Source organism: Bubalus bubalis, chromosome X, assembly GCF_019923935.1.
Source record: "Bubalus bubalis isolate 160015118507 breed Murrah chromosome X, NDDB_SH_1, whole genome shotgun sequence".
In the NCBI taxonomy this organism is placed as follows: Eukaryota; Metazoa; Chordata; class Mammalia; order Artiodactyla; family Bovidae; genus Bubalus; species Bubalus bubalis.
Window position 1 is genome coordinate 12,265,036 of NC_059181.1, and position 17,096 is coordinate 12,282,131.

The 17,096-nt window shown below is 37.3% G+C and overlaps 1 protein-coding gene across 1 annotated transcript in view; it reads right to left on the bottom strand.

Annotated features, from left to right (window-relative positions):
* BEND2 (BEN domain containing 2) overlaps window positions 1-17,096 on the bottom strand; it is a 55,213-nt gene that overhangs the window by 12,176 nt on the left and 25,941 nt on the right. The window contains exons 6-13 of the mRNA XM_044937236.1: window positions 16,527-16,932; window positions 14,907-15,029; window positions 13,284-13,391; window positions 11,916-12,092; window positions 10,378-10,563; window positions 7,748-7,867; window positions 6,069-6,176; window positions 220-390 (exon numbers count right to left, since the gene is read on the bottom strand). Coding sequence (XP_044793171.1) covers window positions 220-390; window positions 6,069-6,176; window positions 7,748-7,867; window positions 10,378-10,563; window positions 11,916-12,092; window positions 13,284-13,391; window positions 14,907-15,029; window positions 16,527-16,932 — 1,399 coding nt within the window. The remainder of the gene's footprint in view (window positions 1-219; window positions 391-6,068; window positions 6,177-7,747; window positions 7,868-10,377; window positions 10,564-11,915; window positions 12,093-13,283; window positions 13,392-14,906; window positions 15,030-16,526; window positions 16,933-17,096) is intronic.

Here is a 17,096-nt window from a genome sequence, read left to right on the forward strand (position 1 = left end):
GTGGGTAATACAAGTAGCTACATCATGAAGTCATTATGAATATTAATAGAGATGAGGCATGTCAGTTGATCAGGACAGTGTCTTGCACATAGTACATACTCAATAAATATTATTCCTTATTACTAATATCATCTAAAACCTGTCCTCAGAATAGGAAAAAAAAAGGTTGTATCAAGTAAGCTGAAGAATATAGGTTAAATAGTGTCATTGCACAGTCACCAAAATTGGAAGGCATGAGGACAGATGATAAGGCAGAAGCTTGGCTATTGTTACCTTCCAATACAATTGGGTGACTCATTGTTTCAGGTCTGTTTTCCATGCTGTTTTCTTCTGTCACCAATATTTTTACAGGTACAAGTGCAAAAAGAAAAGAAGTCTTAATTGCAAATTCTGTATAGAGGAAACTACCCTTCAGGTATGAAAGGGAAATAAACATTCTCAGACAAAAGAAAATTTTAAATGTTTGTCACTAGCAGACCTACTCTTAAATAATGGCAAAAGGAAGATCTTGAAACAGAAAGGTTATGATGACAGAAGGAATCTTGGAGCATCAGGAAGGAAGAAAGAACAACAAAAAGAGCAGGAAAGTGCATGCAGAGAAATTCAATCATTCATACTTTGCTGGGAGAGATGTAAAATGGAACAAACTGGAAAACAATTTGAAAGTTTCTTATAAAACTAAACCTGTAATTACTACATGACACAGCAATTTCTGGGGCATTTAGAAATCATGAGAAATAGAAGCTCATGATGACAAAAATCTGCATGTGAGTGTTCTTAACATCTTTATTCATAATAGCCAAAAACTAAATAACCCAGATGTCTTTCAACAGGTGAATGGTTAAACAAACTCTGGTAAATTCAATATCAGAATATTATTCAATTATAAAAAGGAATAAAGAACAGAAAGAGCAGAAATATGGGCAAATACAATACTATTATGAGTTTTGTAATTCATATGTAATGACTGAAATGAGAATACCATTTGACACTAAGACAATGATAGTTAAAATTGAGAAGGGCAAAGGAAACTAGAGTTAAAGTTTCAACACATCATTCTAAGGAGTAAAGTGTTGATACCAGTAGACTGTGACAAGCCACATACATATATAACAACACCCAGAGTGACCAGAAGGAAAACTATACGAAGCAATATACTCAAAAACAAATAAATCAAGATGAAATACTAGAAAATGTTCAGGTAACCCACAGAAATGCAAAAAATAAAATCAGGAACCAAAGAAAAAATAATAAAACTGCAGACTTAAAACCCTGATATCAATAATTACTTTAAATGTAAATGACTTAACCATATCAATTAAATGGCAGCAATTGATAAAGTGAATAAAAACAAGACCCAACTATATGCCATCTACAAGAAAATCTATAAGTTCAATTACACCAATAAATTGAAAGTAAAATGATAGAAAAATATATACCATGCAAATATTAACAATAAAAAAGAGTAGTTATGTGGATATCAGATAAAATAGACTTCACAGGCTTCCCTGGTGATCTACAGGTTAAGAATCCACCTGCCAATCCAGGGGACACAGTTCAACTACTGAAGCCAGCCCGCCTAGAGCCCCTGCTCCACAACAAGAGAAGCCACTGCAATGAAAAGCCCACACACGGAAACTAGAGAAAACCCAGGCACAGCAATGAAGACCCAGTAGAGCCAAAAATAAAGAAATCTTTCTAAAAAGTAGACTTCAGAGCAAACAAAGTTACTAGAGACAAAAAGGATAAAAGGCTCAATCCCCCAGGAAGACATACCAATCCTTAATATACCAAGCAACAGAGTCTCAAAATACGTGAAGCAAAAAGTGAAAGATTTGAAAGGAGAAATAATCAGATCTACAGTTATATTTGAGGACCTCAACACCCTCCTGTCAGCAACTGGTGGAACAACCAGAAAAAGCAGCAAAGATACAGAAGACCCAAACAATACAATCAACCAACAGGATTCTCATTAGAGAAGGAAATGGCAACCCCCTCCAGTATTCTTGCCTGGAGAATTCCATGGACAAAGGAGCCTGGCAGGCTACAGTCCCTGGGGTCGCCAAGAGTCAGACACGATTGAGTGACTATCACTCACTCCATCCAATAAAAGGAGAATACATATTTTTGTCAAATGCCTGTGCATCATTCACCAAGACAGACCACATTCTGAGCCAGAGAAAAATCTCAACAAATTTAAAAGAAATGAATAATATATGGTATATTGTCTGACCATAATGGAATCAAATTAGACATCAATAATAGAAAGAAGAAGATCTTTAAACACTTAGAAAATAAACAGCATATTTCTAATTAATACATAGAGAGGACATTTTCATGGACATGATAAAATGTATAGGACTTAATAAAAATACAACACATCAAAATATATGGGATGCAACTAAAGTGATACTGAAAGTGAAATTTACAGCACTAAATTCTTACATTAGAAGAGAGGAAAAAGTCCCAAATCTATAATCAAAGTTCCTGCACCAAAAGTGAAGAGAAAAGAAACCCAAAATATACAAAATATAATGAAATAATAAAAAGCAGAAATCAATAAAAATGAAAATAGGAAAAATAGGAAAAGAAGCAAACAGCTGGTACCTCAAAAAAGATTAATAAAGCTAATAAACCTCTAGAAAGACTCACAAAAATAAAAAAGGTGATACAAATCATCAATATCAGGAATGCAATGGGATATTTAGCAGCCATTAAAAAGATAATAGGGAATACTACAATTCAGTTTACGCTCACAGATTTGATAACTTAGAAGAACTGTACCAATTCTCCCAAAATTACAAATACTAAAACTTATCCAAGATTACAGAGACAATCTGCTGCTGCTGCTGCTGCTGCTGCTGCTAAGTCACTTCAGTCGTGTCCGACTCTGTGTGACCCCATAGACAGCACAGCCCACCAGGCTCTCCCGTCCCTGGGATTCTCCAGGCAAGAACACTGGAGTGGGTTGCCACTGCCTTCTCCAATGCATGAAAGTGAAAAGTGAAAGTGAAGTCGCTCAGTCGTGTCCGACCCTCAGCGACCCCATGGACTACAGCCTTCCAGGCTCCTCCGTCCATGGGATTTTCCAGGCAAGAGTACTGGAGTGGGGTGCCATTGCCCTCTCTGACAGAGACTATCTAAATAGTCTTATAACCATCAAGGAAATTAGATTTGCAATTAAAAAGCTCCCCCCAAAAAGGAATCTACAAGCCCAAGTTGATCTGTGGGTTTAACATAATTCCCATCAAAATCCCAGCAATTTTGGGGGGAAACATAAACAAGCTTACTCTAAAATGAGGATGGAAAGGCACAGGACGTAGAATATTTAAAATGATTGTTGAAAAAGAAGAATAAAGTAGGAGGAATCATTCTACCTGATGACGACGTTTACTGTATAACAACAACAATCACAAGGTTGTGGTTTGGCAGAGGGGTAGAAACATAGATCAGTGGAAAACAATAGAGAACCCAGAAATAGATCTAATGGTTTTTTATTACTGAATAAAAGCAATTCAATGGAGGAAAGATTGTGTTGCAGCAACTGGATAGGCATAGGGAAAAAAAAAAAGAAGAACCTCAACCTACATCTTACACCTTATACAAAATTAACTCAAATGTGAACTGTAAAAGATAAAACCTTTAGAAAAAACATAGGAGAAAAAATTGGGGATCAAAGACTAGACAAAGAGTTCATAGACTCTATACTAAAAGTATAAAATCCATAAAAATAAAGTATAAATTGAACCTCAAAAAATTAAAAATTTTCTCTCTGCAAAACAAAACAAAAACACCTGTAGAAAGGATGACAAGGAAAGCTGCAGATAGGAAGAAAATATTTGCAAACCACATAAACAACAAAAGATTAGTATCCCAAATATCTAAACAACTCCCAAAACACAGCAGTAAAAAAAAGAAAAAAATTATAGAACAGACATTTCAGAGAAAGAACATACAGATGGAAAATTAGCACATGTGAAGATGCTGCACACCATTATCCAAGGCAAATGCATATCAAACCCACAACAAAGTATTAATGTATACCTATCAGAATGGATAAAATTTTTCAAAATAGTGAAAATACCAAATGCCAGTGAGGATGCAGAGAGAATGAATTACTTATACATTGCTGGTGGGACTATAAAATCAGTCATTCTGAAAATAGTTTGCCTGTTTCTTATAAAACTTAATATGCAATTATCATACTACCCAGCAACTGTGCTCTTGAGCATTTATCATAGGGAAATGAAAACTATGTTCAGACAAAAACCTGCACAAGAATGTTTACAGCAACTTTACTTTTAATACTTAAAAACTGGAAACAACCCAGATATCCTTCATTAGGTAAACAGATAAACAAATCATGGTACACCAATTCCATGGAATAGAGCTCAGCAACAAAAAAGGAAGAAACCACTAATACATGCAGCAACTTGGATGGATCTAAAGGGAGTCTTTGACTGTATGGATCACAATAAACTGTGGAAAATTCTGAAAGAGATGGGAATACCAGACCACCTGACCTGCCTCCTGAGAAACCCATATGCAGGTCAGGAAGCAAGAGTTAGAACTGGACATGGAACAACAGACTGGTTCCAAATAGGAAAAGGAGTACATCAAGGCTGTATACTGTCACCCTGCTTATTTAATTTATATGCAGAGCACATCATGAGAAATGCTGGGTTGCAAGAAGCACAAGCTGGAATCAAGCTTGCCGGGAGAACTATCAATCACCTCAGATATGCAGATGACACTACCCAGATGGCAGAAAGTGAAGAAGAACTAAAAAGCCTCTTGATGAAAGTGAAAGAGGAGAGTGAAAAAGTTGGCTTAAAGCTCAACATTCAGAAAACTAAGATCATGGTATCCAATCCCATCACTTCATGGCAAATAGATGGGGTCAGTGGAAACAGTGGCTGACTTTCTTTTTCTGGGCTCCCAAATCACTGCAGATGGTGATTGCAGCCATGAAATTAAAAGACGCTTACTCCTTGGAAGGAAAGTTATGACCAACCTAGACAGCATATTAAAAAGCAGAGACATTACTTTGCCAACAAAGGTCCATCTAGTCAAGGCTATGGTTTTTCCAGTAGTCATGTGTGGATCTGAGAGTTGGACTATAAAGAAAGCTGAGTGCAGAAGAATTGATGCTTTTGAACTGTGGTGTTGGAGAAGACTCTTGAGAGTTCCTTGGACTGCAAGATCCAACCAGTCCATCCTTAAGGAAATCAGTCCCGGGTGTTCATTGGAAGGACTAATGTTGAAGCTGAAACTCCAATACTTTGGCCACCTGATGCGAAGAGCTGACTCATTTGAAAAGACCCTGATGTTGAGAAAGATTGAAGGCAGGAGGAGAAGGGAAGGACACAGGATGAGATGGTTGGATGGCATCACCGACTCAATGGACATGAGTTTACATAGGCTCTGGGAGTTGGTGATGGACAGGGAGGCCTGGGGTGCTGCAGTTCATGGGGTCGCAAAGAGTCGGACACGACTGAGGGACTGAACTCCAGTGAACTGAAATATTAAATAATATGAGTCGATTAATAGAACATTGTCTTGCAATGACAAAATTATATAGAGAGAAAACACATATATATTTGGATGGATTGCAGATGAAGCCAGGTAAGGAATGATAAGAAAGATGTGGGTATGTTTATAAAAAGGCAAAAGATGGTTCTTGAGAGTGACAGAACAATTCTGTATCATGACTGGTAGTGGTTAATATCCAAACCTTAACACTTTACAAAAGTGCAGAGGACTAAACACATACACACACACGAATACAAGTAAAACTGAGTACATCTGAAAAGATCTGTGGATCATATCAATCTCAAAATCTTAGTTGTCATATTTTACTATATTATTGCAAAATACTACTATTGGGAGATATTGGGTAAAGGGTACATAAGATCTCTCTGTATTACTTCTTGCAACTACATTTGATTCTGAAATATCTCAAAATGAAAAGTCTAATGTTGGAAAAGCAATCACTAAGAATTAATATTAAGAATGCTGATGAGTCTAAATTAGAGTGCTACTCATAATAGGCGTCACTTCAAACTCACCAAATCCAGGAGTTAGGAAGCAAGGTTCTGAATCAGTTTGTTGGTCACTGTCCATTTCTATTACACTTCCATGATTCTCTGCTTCAGAATTCATTTCTGTGCTGGAGTCTGTTTGAACAACATTTTGATAAGGAAAACATTTTCAAGTACTGAAAGACAAGAAATCTCAACAGTAATTTTTATTTCAGACAAAACTATCATTCAGAAATGAAGGAAAAATAAAGACATCCCTAGACAAAAGAAAACTAAGAAGATGTCATGACTGACTTACCCTTAAAAATGGCTGAAAGAAAATCATCTGACCAAAAGGATATGAAGAAGAAAGGAACTTTGGAGCATGAGGAAGGAAGAAAGAACAATAGAAAGAACAAAGGGACTTCCCTGGTGGTACAGTGGTTAAGACTCAGTGCTTACACTGCAGAAGCCATGAGTTTGATCCCTGGTCGGGGAACTAACATCCCACATGCCATGTGGTGCAGCACCCCCCAAAATTTTTTTTAATAAAAAACTTTTAAAAAATATTAATAATAAAGAAGAAAGTGTAGAAATACACATGCAAAGAAACTGGATCATTCATACATTGCTAGTGGGACCATAAAATGGTACAGCTACACTGGAAAACAGTTTGGCAATATTTTACAAAACTCAGCTTACAATTATCATAGGACCCTGCAACTGTGCTCTTGGGTGTTAGCCCAGAGAAGTGAAAACTGATGTTCATACAGAAACCTAAACACGAGCATTCATAGTACCTCTACTGCAAATAGCCAAAAACTGGTAACAACTTAGACATCCTTCAACTGGTGAACAGATAAACGATGGTACATGCATACCATGGAGTACTCAACAATAAAAATGTATTGATCTACACAGCAACTTAGATAAATCTCCAGGGAATTATGGTGAATGAAAAAGGCAATCCCCAAAGGTTACATATTATGTAAGTCTATATAAAACTCTTGAAATGACAAAATTATAAAGAATGAAAACAGATTAGTAGTTGCTGAGGGCAGGTACAGGGAATGGTAGGGGTAGGAGCATGAGAGAAGAAAGGTAGGGGTGGTTTTAAAGGGCAAAAATGAGAATCCTTGTGGTAATGGAAATGTTCTGAATCTTGACTGTGATGGAGGATATGGAAATGTATTCAGGTTGCAAAATGATATAATACTAAATCACATACACAAACATAAACACACACAAATACACATAAAACTAAAGACAGCTCAATAAAATCCATGGATTTTATCAATGTATATACCCTGGTTCTGATACTGTATTATAATTTTGCAAGGTGTTATCTTTCTGGGAAACTTGGTAAAGTATACACAAAATCTCTCTATTTTTTTTAATTTTATTTTATTTTTAAACTTTAAAATATTGTATTGGTTCTGCCATATATGGAAATGAATCCACCACAGGCATACATGTGTTCCCCATCCTGAACCCTCCTCCCTCCTCCCTCCCCATACCATCCCTCTGGGTCATCCCAGTGCACCAGCCCCAAGCATCCAGTATCGTGCATAGAATCTGGACTGGTGACTCGTTTCATATAATGGCATGTGCAGCTAAAATTTTCTTTTAAAAAAACTTAATTTTTAATTAGGAAAAGCTCATATTAAGGGTGTTAAAAAACCTAAATTAAATAGTGCTACTTATAATATGTATCATTACAAACTCACCAGAATCGGAAGGGATGAAGACATATGAAGCATCTTCATCACTGTCATATTCCAAGAAAGGTGGCTGATTCATCACTGGAGTGTCCTTTTCCTGGCTGGTTCCTGCTTTGACCAACATTTCTGTTAGTAAAATGTTCTTCAAATGCTGTGAGAAAAGACTCTACCCTCATACCTATATCTGATGAAACTATCTTCCAGTAATGAAGAAAAAATAGATATTCACAAAGGAAAACCAAACACATTTGTCACTAACTGATTTATGCTTAAAATGGCTATAGGAAAATCTTCTAACAAAAAGTATAATAGAATTCTGGAGCACTAAGAAGGAGAAAGAACAATGGAAAGAACAGAAATACGGATGCAGAGAAATAAAATCACTCATACATGGCTGGAAGGAATGGAAAATGGTACAGCTACCCTGGAAAGCAGTTTGACAATTTCTTATAAACTAAGGATACAGTTATTGATATTTCTCCCAGCAATCTTGATTCCAGCTTGTGCTTCTTCCAGCCCAGCGTTTCTCATGATGTACTCTGCATAGAAGTTAAATAAGTAGGGTGACAATATACAGCCTTGACATACTCCTTTTCCTATTTGGAACCAGTCTGTTGTTCCATGTCCAGTTCTAACTGTGGCTTCCTGACCTGCATATAGGTTTCTCAGGAGGCAGGTCAGGTGGTCTGGTATTCCCATCTCTTTCAGAATTTGCCACAATTTATTGTGATCCACACAGTCAAAGGCTTTGGCATAGTCAATAAAGCAGAAATAGATGTTTTTATAGAACTCTCTTGCTTTTTCCATGATCCAGTGGATGTTGGCAATTTGATCCTCTGCCTTTTCTAAAACCAGCTTGAACATCAGGAAGTTCACGGTTCATGTATTGCTGAAGCCTGGCTTGGAGAATTTTGAGCATTACTTTACTAGTGTGTGAGATGAGTGCAATTGTGCGGTAGTTTGAGCATTCTTTGGCATTGCCTTTCTTTGGGAATGAAATGAAAACTGACCTTTTCCAGTCCTGTGGCCACTGCTGAGTTTTCCAAATTTATGGGAGAAATATCAATAACCTCAGATATGCAGAGGACACCACCCTTACGGCAGAAAGTGAAGAGGAACTAAAAAGCCTCTTGATGAAAGTGAAAGAGGAGAGTGAAAAAGTTGGCTTAAAGCTCAACATTCAGAAAACGAAGATCATGGCATCTGGTCCCATCACTTCATGGCAAATAGATGGGGAAACAGTGGAAACAGTGTCAGACTTAATTTTTGGGGGCTCCAAAATCACTGCAGATGGTGACTGCAGCCATGAAATTAAAAGACGCTTACTCCTTGGAAGGAAAATTATGACCAACCTTAGACAGCGTATTGAGAAGCAGAGACATTACTTTGCCAACAAAGGTCCATCTAGTCAAGGCTATGGTTTTTCCAGTGGTCACGTACGGATGTGAGAGTTGGACTGTGAAGAAAGCTGAGCGCCAAAGAATTGATGCTTTTGAACTGTGGTGTTGGAGAAGACTCTTGAGAGTACCTTGGGCTGCAAGGAGATCCAACCAGTCCATCCTAAAGGAGATCAGTCCTGGGTGTTCATTGGAAGGAATGATGCTGAAGCTGAAACTCCAATACTTTGGCCACCTGACACAAAGAGTTGACTCACTGGAAAAGACCCTGATGCTGGGAGGGATTGGGGGCAGGAGGAGAAGGGGAAGACAGAGGATGAGATGGCTGGATGGCATCACCGACACAATGGACATGGGTTTGGGTGGACTCCGGGTGTTGTTGATGGACAGGGAGGCCTGGCATGCTGTGGTTCATGAGGTCACAAAGAGCTGGACACAACTGAGCAACTGAAGTGAACCGAACTGATGAATAAATACTCATATCAAGTTTACCCTTAACAGTCAAAAACCGGAAACAGAGGTTTTCAACAGATGAACAGAAAAATAAACCCTGGTACATTCACACCATGAAATAATACTCAGCAAATAAAAAGAAGGAAACATTGCTACACACAACAGTATGAATGAATCTCCAGGGAATTACACTGAAGGAAGAAACCAATCTCAAACACCACACAATTCCATTTATATAACTATGCTGAAGGGACAAATAATAGATCTGGAGAACAGATTCACAGTTACCATGAAACAGGGCAGAGGGTAGGAGTAGAGGGCAAATATCAGTTGGAGTGAGATGGGTGTGGTTATAAAAGAGAAATATGAGAGAACATGATAGTGATGCAGCTGTTCCAAGGCTTACCTGTCATAGAAGAGACGTGATCTGTACATATGAAAAAACTGTATATAACTCAATACACACATATTAATGCAAGTGAAACTGGAGGCATCTCAATAATATCTGTGGATGGTATCATGTTGATATGTTTGGCTGTGGTAATTTTCTATCATTCTGTAAGATGATACCATTTTACCATTTTGCAATGGTAGATACCATTTTACCATTGGGGAACACTGGGTAATCAGAACACAGGATTGCTCTGTACTATTTATTATAACTGCATGTGCAGCTAAATTTTTCTGAAAATAAAAACTTTCATTAGAAAGAGCTACCTCTATCTTACACTATGGAGAGTGAGGAATCTAGACTAAATATATGTCAAAGTATCATTTCAAACTCACCAACACTGGGTAGAATGGAGAGATGTGAAGAGCCCATATCTGGGTCACTATCATTTCCCACTACAGTTTCTTTTCCCACAATAGTTTCATTTCCCACAACAGTTTCATTTCCCACTGTCTGATAGCTGTTATCCATGGTGGTTTCTGCTTGTCCTGGCATTTCTATAAGTATAACTTTTTCAATTGCTGAAAGATAAGAACTCTCAAGTGTGAATTCTATACTGGGTGAGACTGTCCTTCAGGAAAGAATGGTAAATAAAGACATTATGACACAAAGGAAAAAAGATCTTTTCATTTTCCCTAGCAGATTTTCCCTTAAAAATGGCTAACGGAAAATCTTCAAAAAACAAAACATATTATTAAAGAAGGAATCTTGGAGCATCATGAAGGAAGAAATAACAGTGGACAGATCAGAGATGTGGATGGAGAGAAAATGAATCAACCACTCTTTGCTGCTGTAAATGTAAACTGGTACAGCCTCTCTGGAAAATTGTTTGGCAGTTTCTAATAAAACTAAACATGCTATTACTTATAAGACCCAGCAACTGCACTTTTGGCATTCATGACAGAGAAATAGAAATTTATATTTACACAAAAATCAATACATCAATGTTCACAGCACTTTACTTGAAATATCCAAAAACTCAGAAATAAAAAAAATCAAATTTTCTGCAATGTATGAATTTAAAAAAAACACCATCTCAGAAAGAAAAAAAATAAATTTCCTTCAATGTATGAATTAAAAAAAAAACACACTGTGTGTGTATACATACACACACACCATGGAAAACTCTTCATCAATAGGAAGGAACTATTAGGAAATAAAAATTTATATTTACACAAAAGTATGTGCATGAATATGTATAGCTGCTTTACTCCTAATAGCCAAAAACTGAAAAAAAAAAAAAAATCCAGATGCCCTTCAACAGGGGAAGAGTTAAAATGTTGTATATCCATAGAATGGAATATTCTGCAGCAGTACTAGTAATAAACTATTGACACACGCCACAAACTGGATGACTCTTCAGGGAATTAGGCTGAGTGAAAGAAGCCAATCCCAAAGTTATATGGTATGTTATTCCACTTATATAACAATCTGAGACAAAATTATAGAAACAGAGAAGAGATCAACGGTAGCCAGGTGTTAGCGATGGGTCTTGGAGAAAGCAAAGCCTAGTTGTGTTTGTATAAAAGCAGTAGCAAGGGATCCTTGGGTGATGGTAATGATCTCTACCTTGACTGTGGTGTACTCTCTCACTGCATGGTGCTAAATACACACATGAAAGTGTACACACACATACACGTAAAACTGGAGGCACCTCAATAACGTCTGTGGGTTGTATCAATGTCAGTATATGGGTTGTGACACTGTATCAGTGTTTTGCAAGGTGTAGTCGTTGGGGAAAATAAAGCATAAATAGGATCTCTGTGCATTATTTTTACAGCTGCATGTGAATCTTAAATTATACCAAAAAGTTTTAAGAGCTACAACTGGCTTGTATTAAGGATGTGGATGGATCTAGACTAAACAGTGCTACTCACAATATCTATCATTTCAAACTCACCAAAATTAGGTGGGGTGGAATGAGATGAAAAGTCAGTACCTAGACCAGTGATACTTCCCAATAAAGCTGGATAATACACTGTCTGAGAGCTGTTTTCCACATCAGTTTCTTCCTTTATTGGCATTTGTGTAAGGATAAATTTTTCAACCCCTGAAAGAAAAGAACTCTCAATGGTGAATTCTACATGAAATGAAACTATCCTTCAAGTAAAAGGTGAAACAGAAACATTTTGAAACAAAGGAAGACTAAAAGAATCTGTCCCTAGCAGACTTACCCATATGGAGAGGTTAAAGGAATATATTCAAACAGAAAAGAGAGGATGAAAGAAGAAAATTGGGAGCATCAGAAAGAAAGAAAAAGCTATGATAAGAACAGAAATATGAATGTAAAGAAACTGGATCATTGCTGGTAAGAATGAAAAATGGTACAACCTCTCCAGAAAACTGGCATTTTCTTACAAAATTAAACATGCTATTACCATAAGACTCAAAAATTGCACTCTTGGAATTCAAGACAGAAAAATTAGAACTTACATTTATACAAAAACCAGTACAGGGATGTTCATAACATCATTACACTTAATACTAAAAACCATAGGGAAAAAAACTAATGTCCTTCCATGGCTGAGTGGTTAAAAACAATTACTGCATATTGAAATCCTGTAAAACTATTCAGCAAAAAAAAAGAAGTTTTGTACATGCAACAACATGGATGAATCCTCAAGGAATTATGCAGAGTGAAAAAAATCCTCAAAGTTTATGTACCATAAGATTCCTTTTGTATAATATTCTTGAAGTGACAAAATTATAGAAACCAGTGTTTGCCAGGGGCTAGGGAATGAACAATGGGGAAGGAGAGGGTCATCTAAGGGAGGTGGGAGTGGCTATAAAGGGGCAAGAAGAGGCATCCTTATGGTAATGGAAATGTTTCTACGTCTTGACGTGGTAGTGGATATTACATCTACTCATATGATGAAATCAGACAGAAATAAATATAAACACATACAAATTACCACAAGTAAAACTAGGGACATCTCAGTAACATCTGTGTATTATATCAATGTCAATAACCTGAGTTGTGATATTTTACTAGTTTTTCAAGATGTTATCATTGAGAGAAAAGGGTCAAGTGTAAAAGGGGTCTTTTAATTATTTCTTTTTTTTTTTGGTGAGTTCATTAAATTTAGTTTATTTTTTTTTCTTATAAATGTATGTGAATCTAAAATTATTCCAAAATAAAATGTTTAATTTTAAAAAACAGACTACTGCTAACTTGCATTAAGGATGCTGATGCGACTAGATTACATAGTGCTACTTATACTATGTATTATTTGAAACTCACCAAAATTGGGTGGGAGGTTGACTGATGAACTCGGGCCACTGTCATTTCCTGATAAAGTTGAGTAACTCATTGTCTCAGGCTTGTTCTCTAGGCTGGTTTCTGCTACCTCTGGCATAGTTACAGTAAAAACATTTTTTGAGTGCTTAAGAAAATAACTGTGAATCATTAATTCTATATGCAGTAAAACTATGCCTCATTAAGAAATGAGAAATAAATATATTCTTACATGAAGGAAAACTAAAAGAACTTGTCTCTTTGAGCATCAAGAAGAAAGAACAATGGAAAGAGAATAAATATACATGAAGAAAAATTATATCACACATATATTATGGGTAGAAGGAAAAATTACACAGCTCCTCTGAAAAATAATTTTAGCAGTTTCTTATAAAACTAAACATGGAATTACATGTGACCCAGAATTGCCCTCGTGAGCATTCATCTCAAAGAAATGTAGATTTATATTTATGTGAAAGCTGGCAAAGGACTGTTCATAGAGCTAAACTTGTAACAATGAAAAATAGGAAATATCCCAAATGTCCTTCAATGGGTGAACAAATAAACAGTTACACACCCATACCATAGAATACAGCTCAACAATAAAAAGGAAGAAACTCTTGATACAAGCAATGTGTGTGTGCATGTGCTCAGTCGTGTCCAACTCTTTGTGACCCCATGTCCTGTAGCCCACCAGGCTCCTCTGTCCATGGGATCTCCCAGGCAAGAATACTGAAGTGGGTTGCCATTTCCTCCTCCAGGAGATCTTTCCACCCCAGAGATCAAACCCATGTCTCCTGTGTCTCCTGCATTGGCAGGTGGATTCTTTACCACTTGAGCCATCTATGTTCAGTTAAAAAAAAAAAAAAAAGCCATGCCCAAAAGGTTCTATAGTACTTATTCCATTTAAATAACAATATTCAAATGACAAAATCATAGAAAGTCAATTTGGGGCCGGCCTGGGGTGTTAGGATGGGGCAGGATGGGAGGAAAGGGTGACCAGAAGGAAGTAGTTATGGTTAAGAAAAGGGCAATATGAAGGGTGCTTGTGGTAATGATGGACATGTTCTGTATCATGACTCTGTGTGTGTGTGTGTGTGTGTGTGCATGTGTGTGTGTGTGTTAGCCGCTTAGTCATGTCTGACTCTTTGTGACCCATGGACTGTAGCCAACCAGGCTTATCTGTCCATGGAATTCTCCAAGCAAGAATACTGGACTGGGTAGCCATTCCCTTCTTCAGGAAATCTTTCCAACCCAGGGATCGAACCCTGGTCTCCCACATTGCAGGCAGATTCTTTACCCTCTGAGCCACCAGGGAAGCCCAGAACAAACACACTGATGCATGAAATAAAATTGCATAGAACTAAATGCACACACACACACACGTGGATTTAATCAATGTCAGTATACTGTTGTTTTTTTTTTTTTTACTATAGTTTTGCAAGATGTTTTTATTAAGGAAGATAGATGATGCAAAAATAGGATCTCCGTATAATTTCTTACAACTACACATGAATCTAAAATTACCTCAAAATTAAAAGCATAATATATAAAAGAGCTACCATGGAGTTGCATTAAGGAATCTAGATGAAACAGTGCTACTTGCAATGTATATCATTTCAAACTCACCAAAATTGGGAGGAATTAAGTCAGATGAGACAATATCCTGGCCACTGCCATTTTCCAGTAAAGTTGGGTAATGCATTATCTCAGTGCTGCTTGAAAGGCTGGTTTCTGCTTCTCCTGGCGTTTCTACAAATAAAAAGTTTTCAAGGGCTATAATGTAAAAATTCTCATCCAGGAATTCCATACTGAGTGAAACTGTCCTTCAGAAAAGAAGGGGAAACAAAGACATTATCGCACAAAGGAAAACTAAAAGGTTTTGTCCTTGGCAGACTTATTCTTAAAGTAAATTTAAAAGAAAATCTTCTACCAGATAGGATATGATGAAAGAAGGAATCATGAATCATCAACAGGAAGAAAGAACAAGAAAGAGAGCAGAAATATGGCTCCAGAGAAACTCATACCTTTCTGGCAGGAATGGAAAATGGTACACCTACACTGGAAAACAGATGAAAGTACAAAGTGACAGTCGCTCAGTCATGTCTGACTCTTTGCAACCCATGGACTATAGCCTGCCAGGCCCTCTGCATGGGATTCTCCAGGCAAGAATACTGGAGTGGGTTACCATTCCCTTCTCCAGGGAATCTTCTCAACCCAGGGATCAAACCCTGATCTCCTGCATTGCAGGTAGATTCTTTACCATCTGAGCCACCAGGGAAGCCCAGTAGTTTTTCATAAAATTAAACATGATGTTAACATATAGCGAGCAATTGCACTCTTGGGTATTCATGTCAGAGAAATGAAAACTTCTATTTACACAAAAACATGTACATGAAGATTCACGGCAGCCTTAGTCCTAACATAAAAACCTGGATTACAAAACTCTAAATTTTCTTAAACAGATGAATGGTTAAACTATGACACATCCATACCAAGTAGCAGTACTGAGCAATAAAAAGGAAGGAACTACTGAACAACTTGGTTTAATCTCCAGGGCATTATACTAAGTGAAAAAAGCCAGTATCAAAATGTTATATACTATATGCCTCCAAATATATAACAATTTTGAAGTGACAAAGTTCTAGAGATGAAGAATAGATAAGTGGTTTCTAAGAATTAGGGATAAGGGAATGAAGAGGGCCAGGTCATCAGAGGGTGATAGGCATGGTTATAAAAAGGCAACACAAGTGATCCATGTGATGGAACTGTTGTCCCTTGACTATGGTGGTGGACATACAAACCTTATCACATGATCAATCAGAATAAAACTAAAAGTACAGACACACAGATGAATACAAGTCAAACTGGGAACAGTTGAATATGATCCATGGATTATATCAACATCAATATCCTGGTTGTGATATTTTACCATAGTTTCACAAGATGTTATCACTTTGGGAAATTGGGTAAAGGCTATGACTCTGTATTATTTCTTACAACTACATGTGAAGCTACAATTATCTCAGTATTTTTGTTGTTGTTCAGTCACCCAGTCGTGTCTGACTCTTGGACTGTGAACCTATGGACTGCAGCATGCCATGCCTCCCTGTCCTTCACCATCTCTCAGAGTTTGCTCAAGTTCATGTCCATTGAATCGGAAAACCACTAGCACTAGTTTGCATTGAGGAAGCTTTTTAATCTAGATTACCAAGATGCTATTTAAAATGTGTGCCATTTCAAACTCACCAAAATTGGGAGGGATGCAGAGAGATGGCAAGGCAGTGTCTGGATTCATGTTGTTATTTATAGCTGAATCTCTCACTGTCTCAAAGTTGTCGTGCAGACTGGATTCTGCTTGTGGAAGATGTGCTGTAGGTTGTGCTAGAGAATCCTGGGCACATGAGAGATCACTGTTGGCATTTTCATCATCTTCACTGAAAATGGACAGAAGAAAACGCCTAGTTGCTGGGCTGCCTGACTCATGATTCGCCTGTAATGAGCAGGCACAGACAATCCTGGGAAGTGATGGACTCTCGCTGCGCTCCAGTTGCTGCCATTCAGGGGATGCTGCTGACTGAAGAGATGTTCCTCCTGGATTGGTCTCAGCATCATTTTCCTGCCTCTCTGCTGGTAAAGATGGGTTATCATCTCCCTGTCCAGGATAAAAGAACAGGATGGGTTAAGCTCCTTTCTTTGGATTCTAGACATTAATTTTTCTATGAGGTATACAGTCAAAACCTTTATGTGTAAATCCAGATGACCTCTAAAATGATACATAGCCAGTATAAATCATCTGTGAGTAAAAATAAACATTGA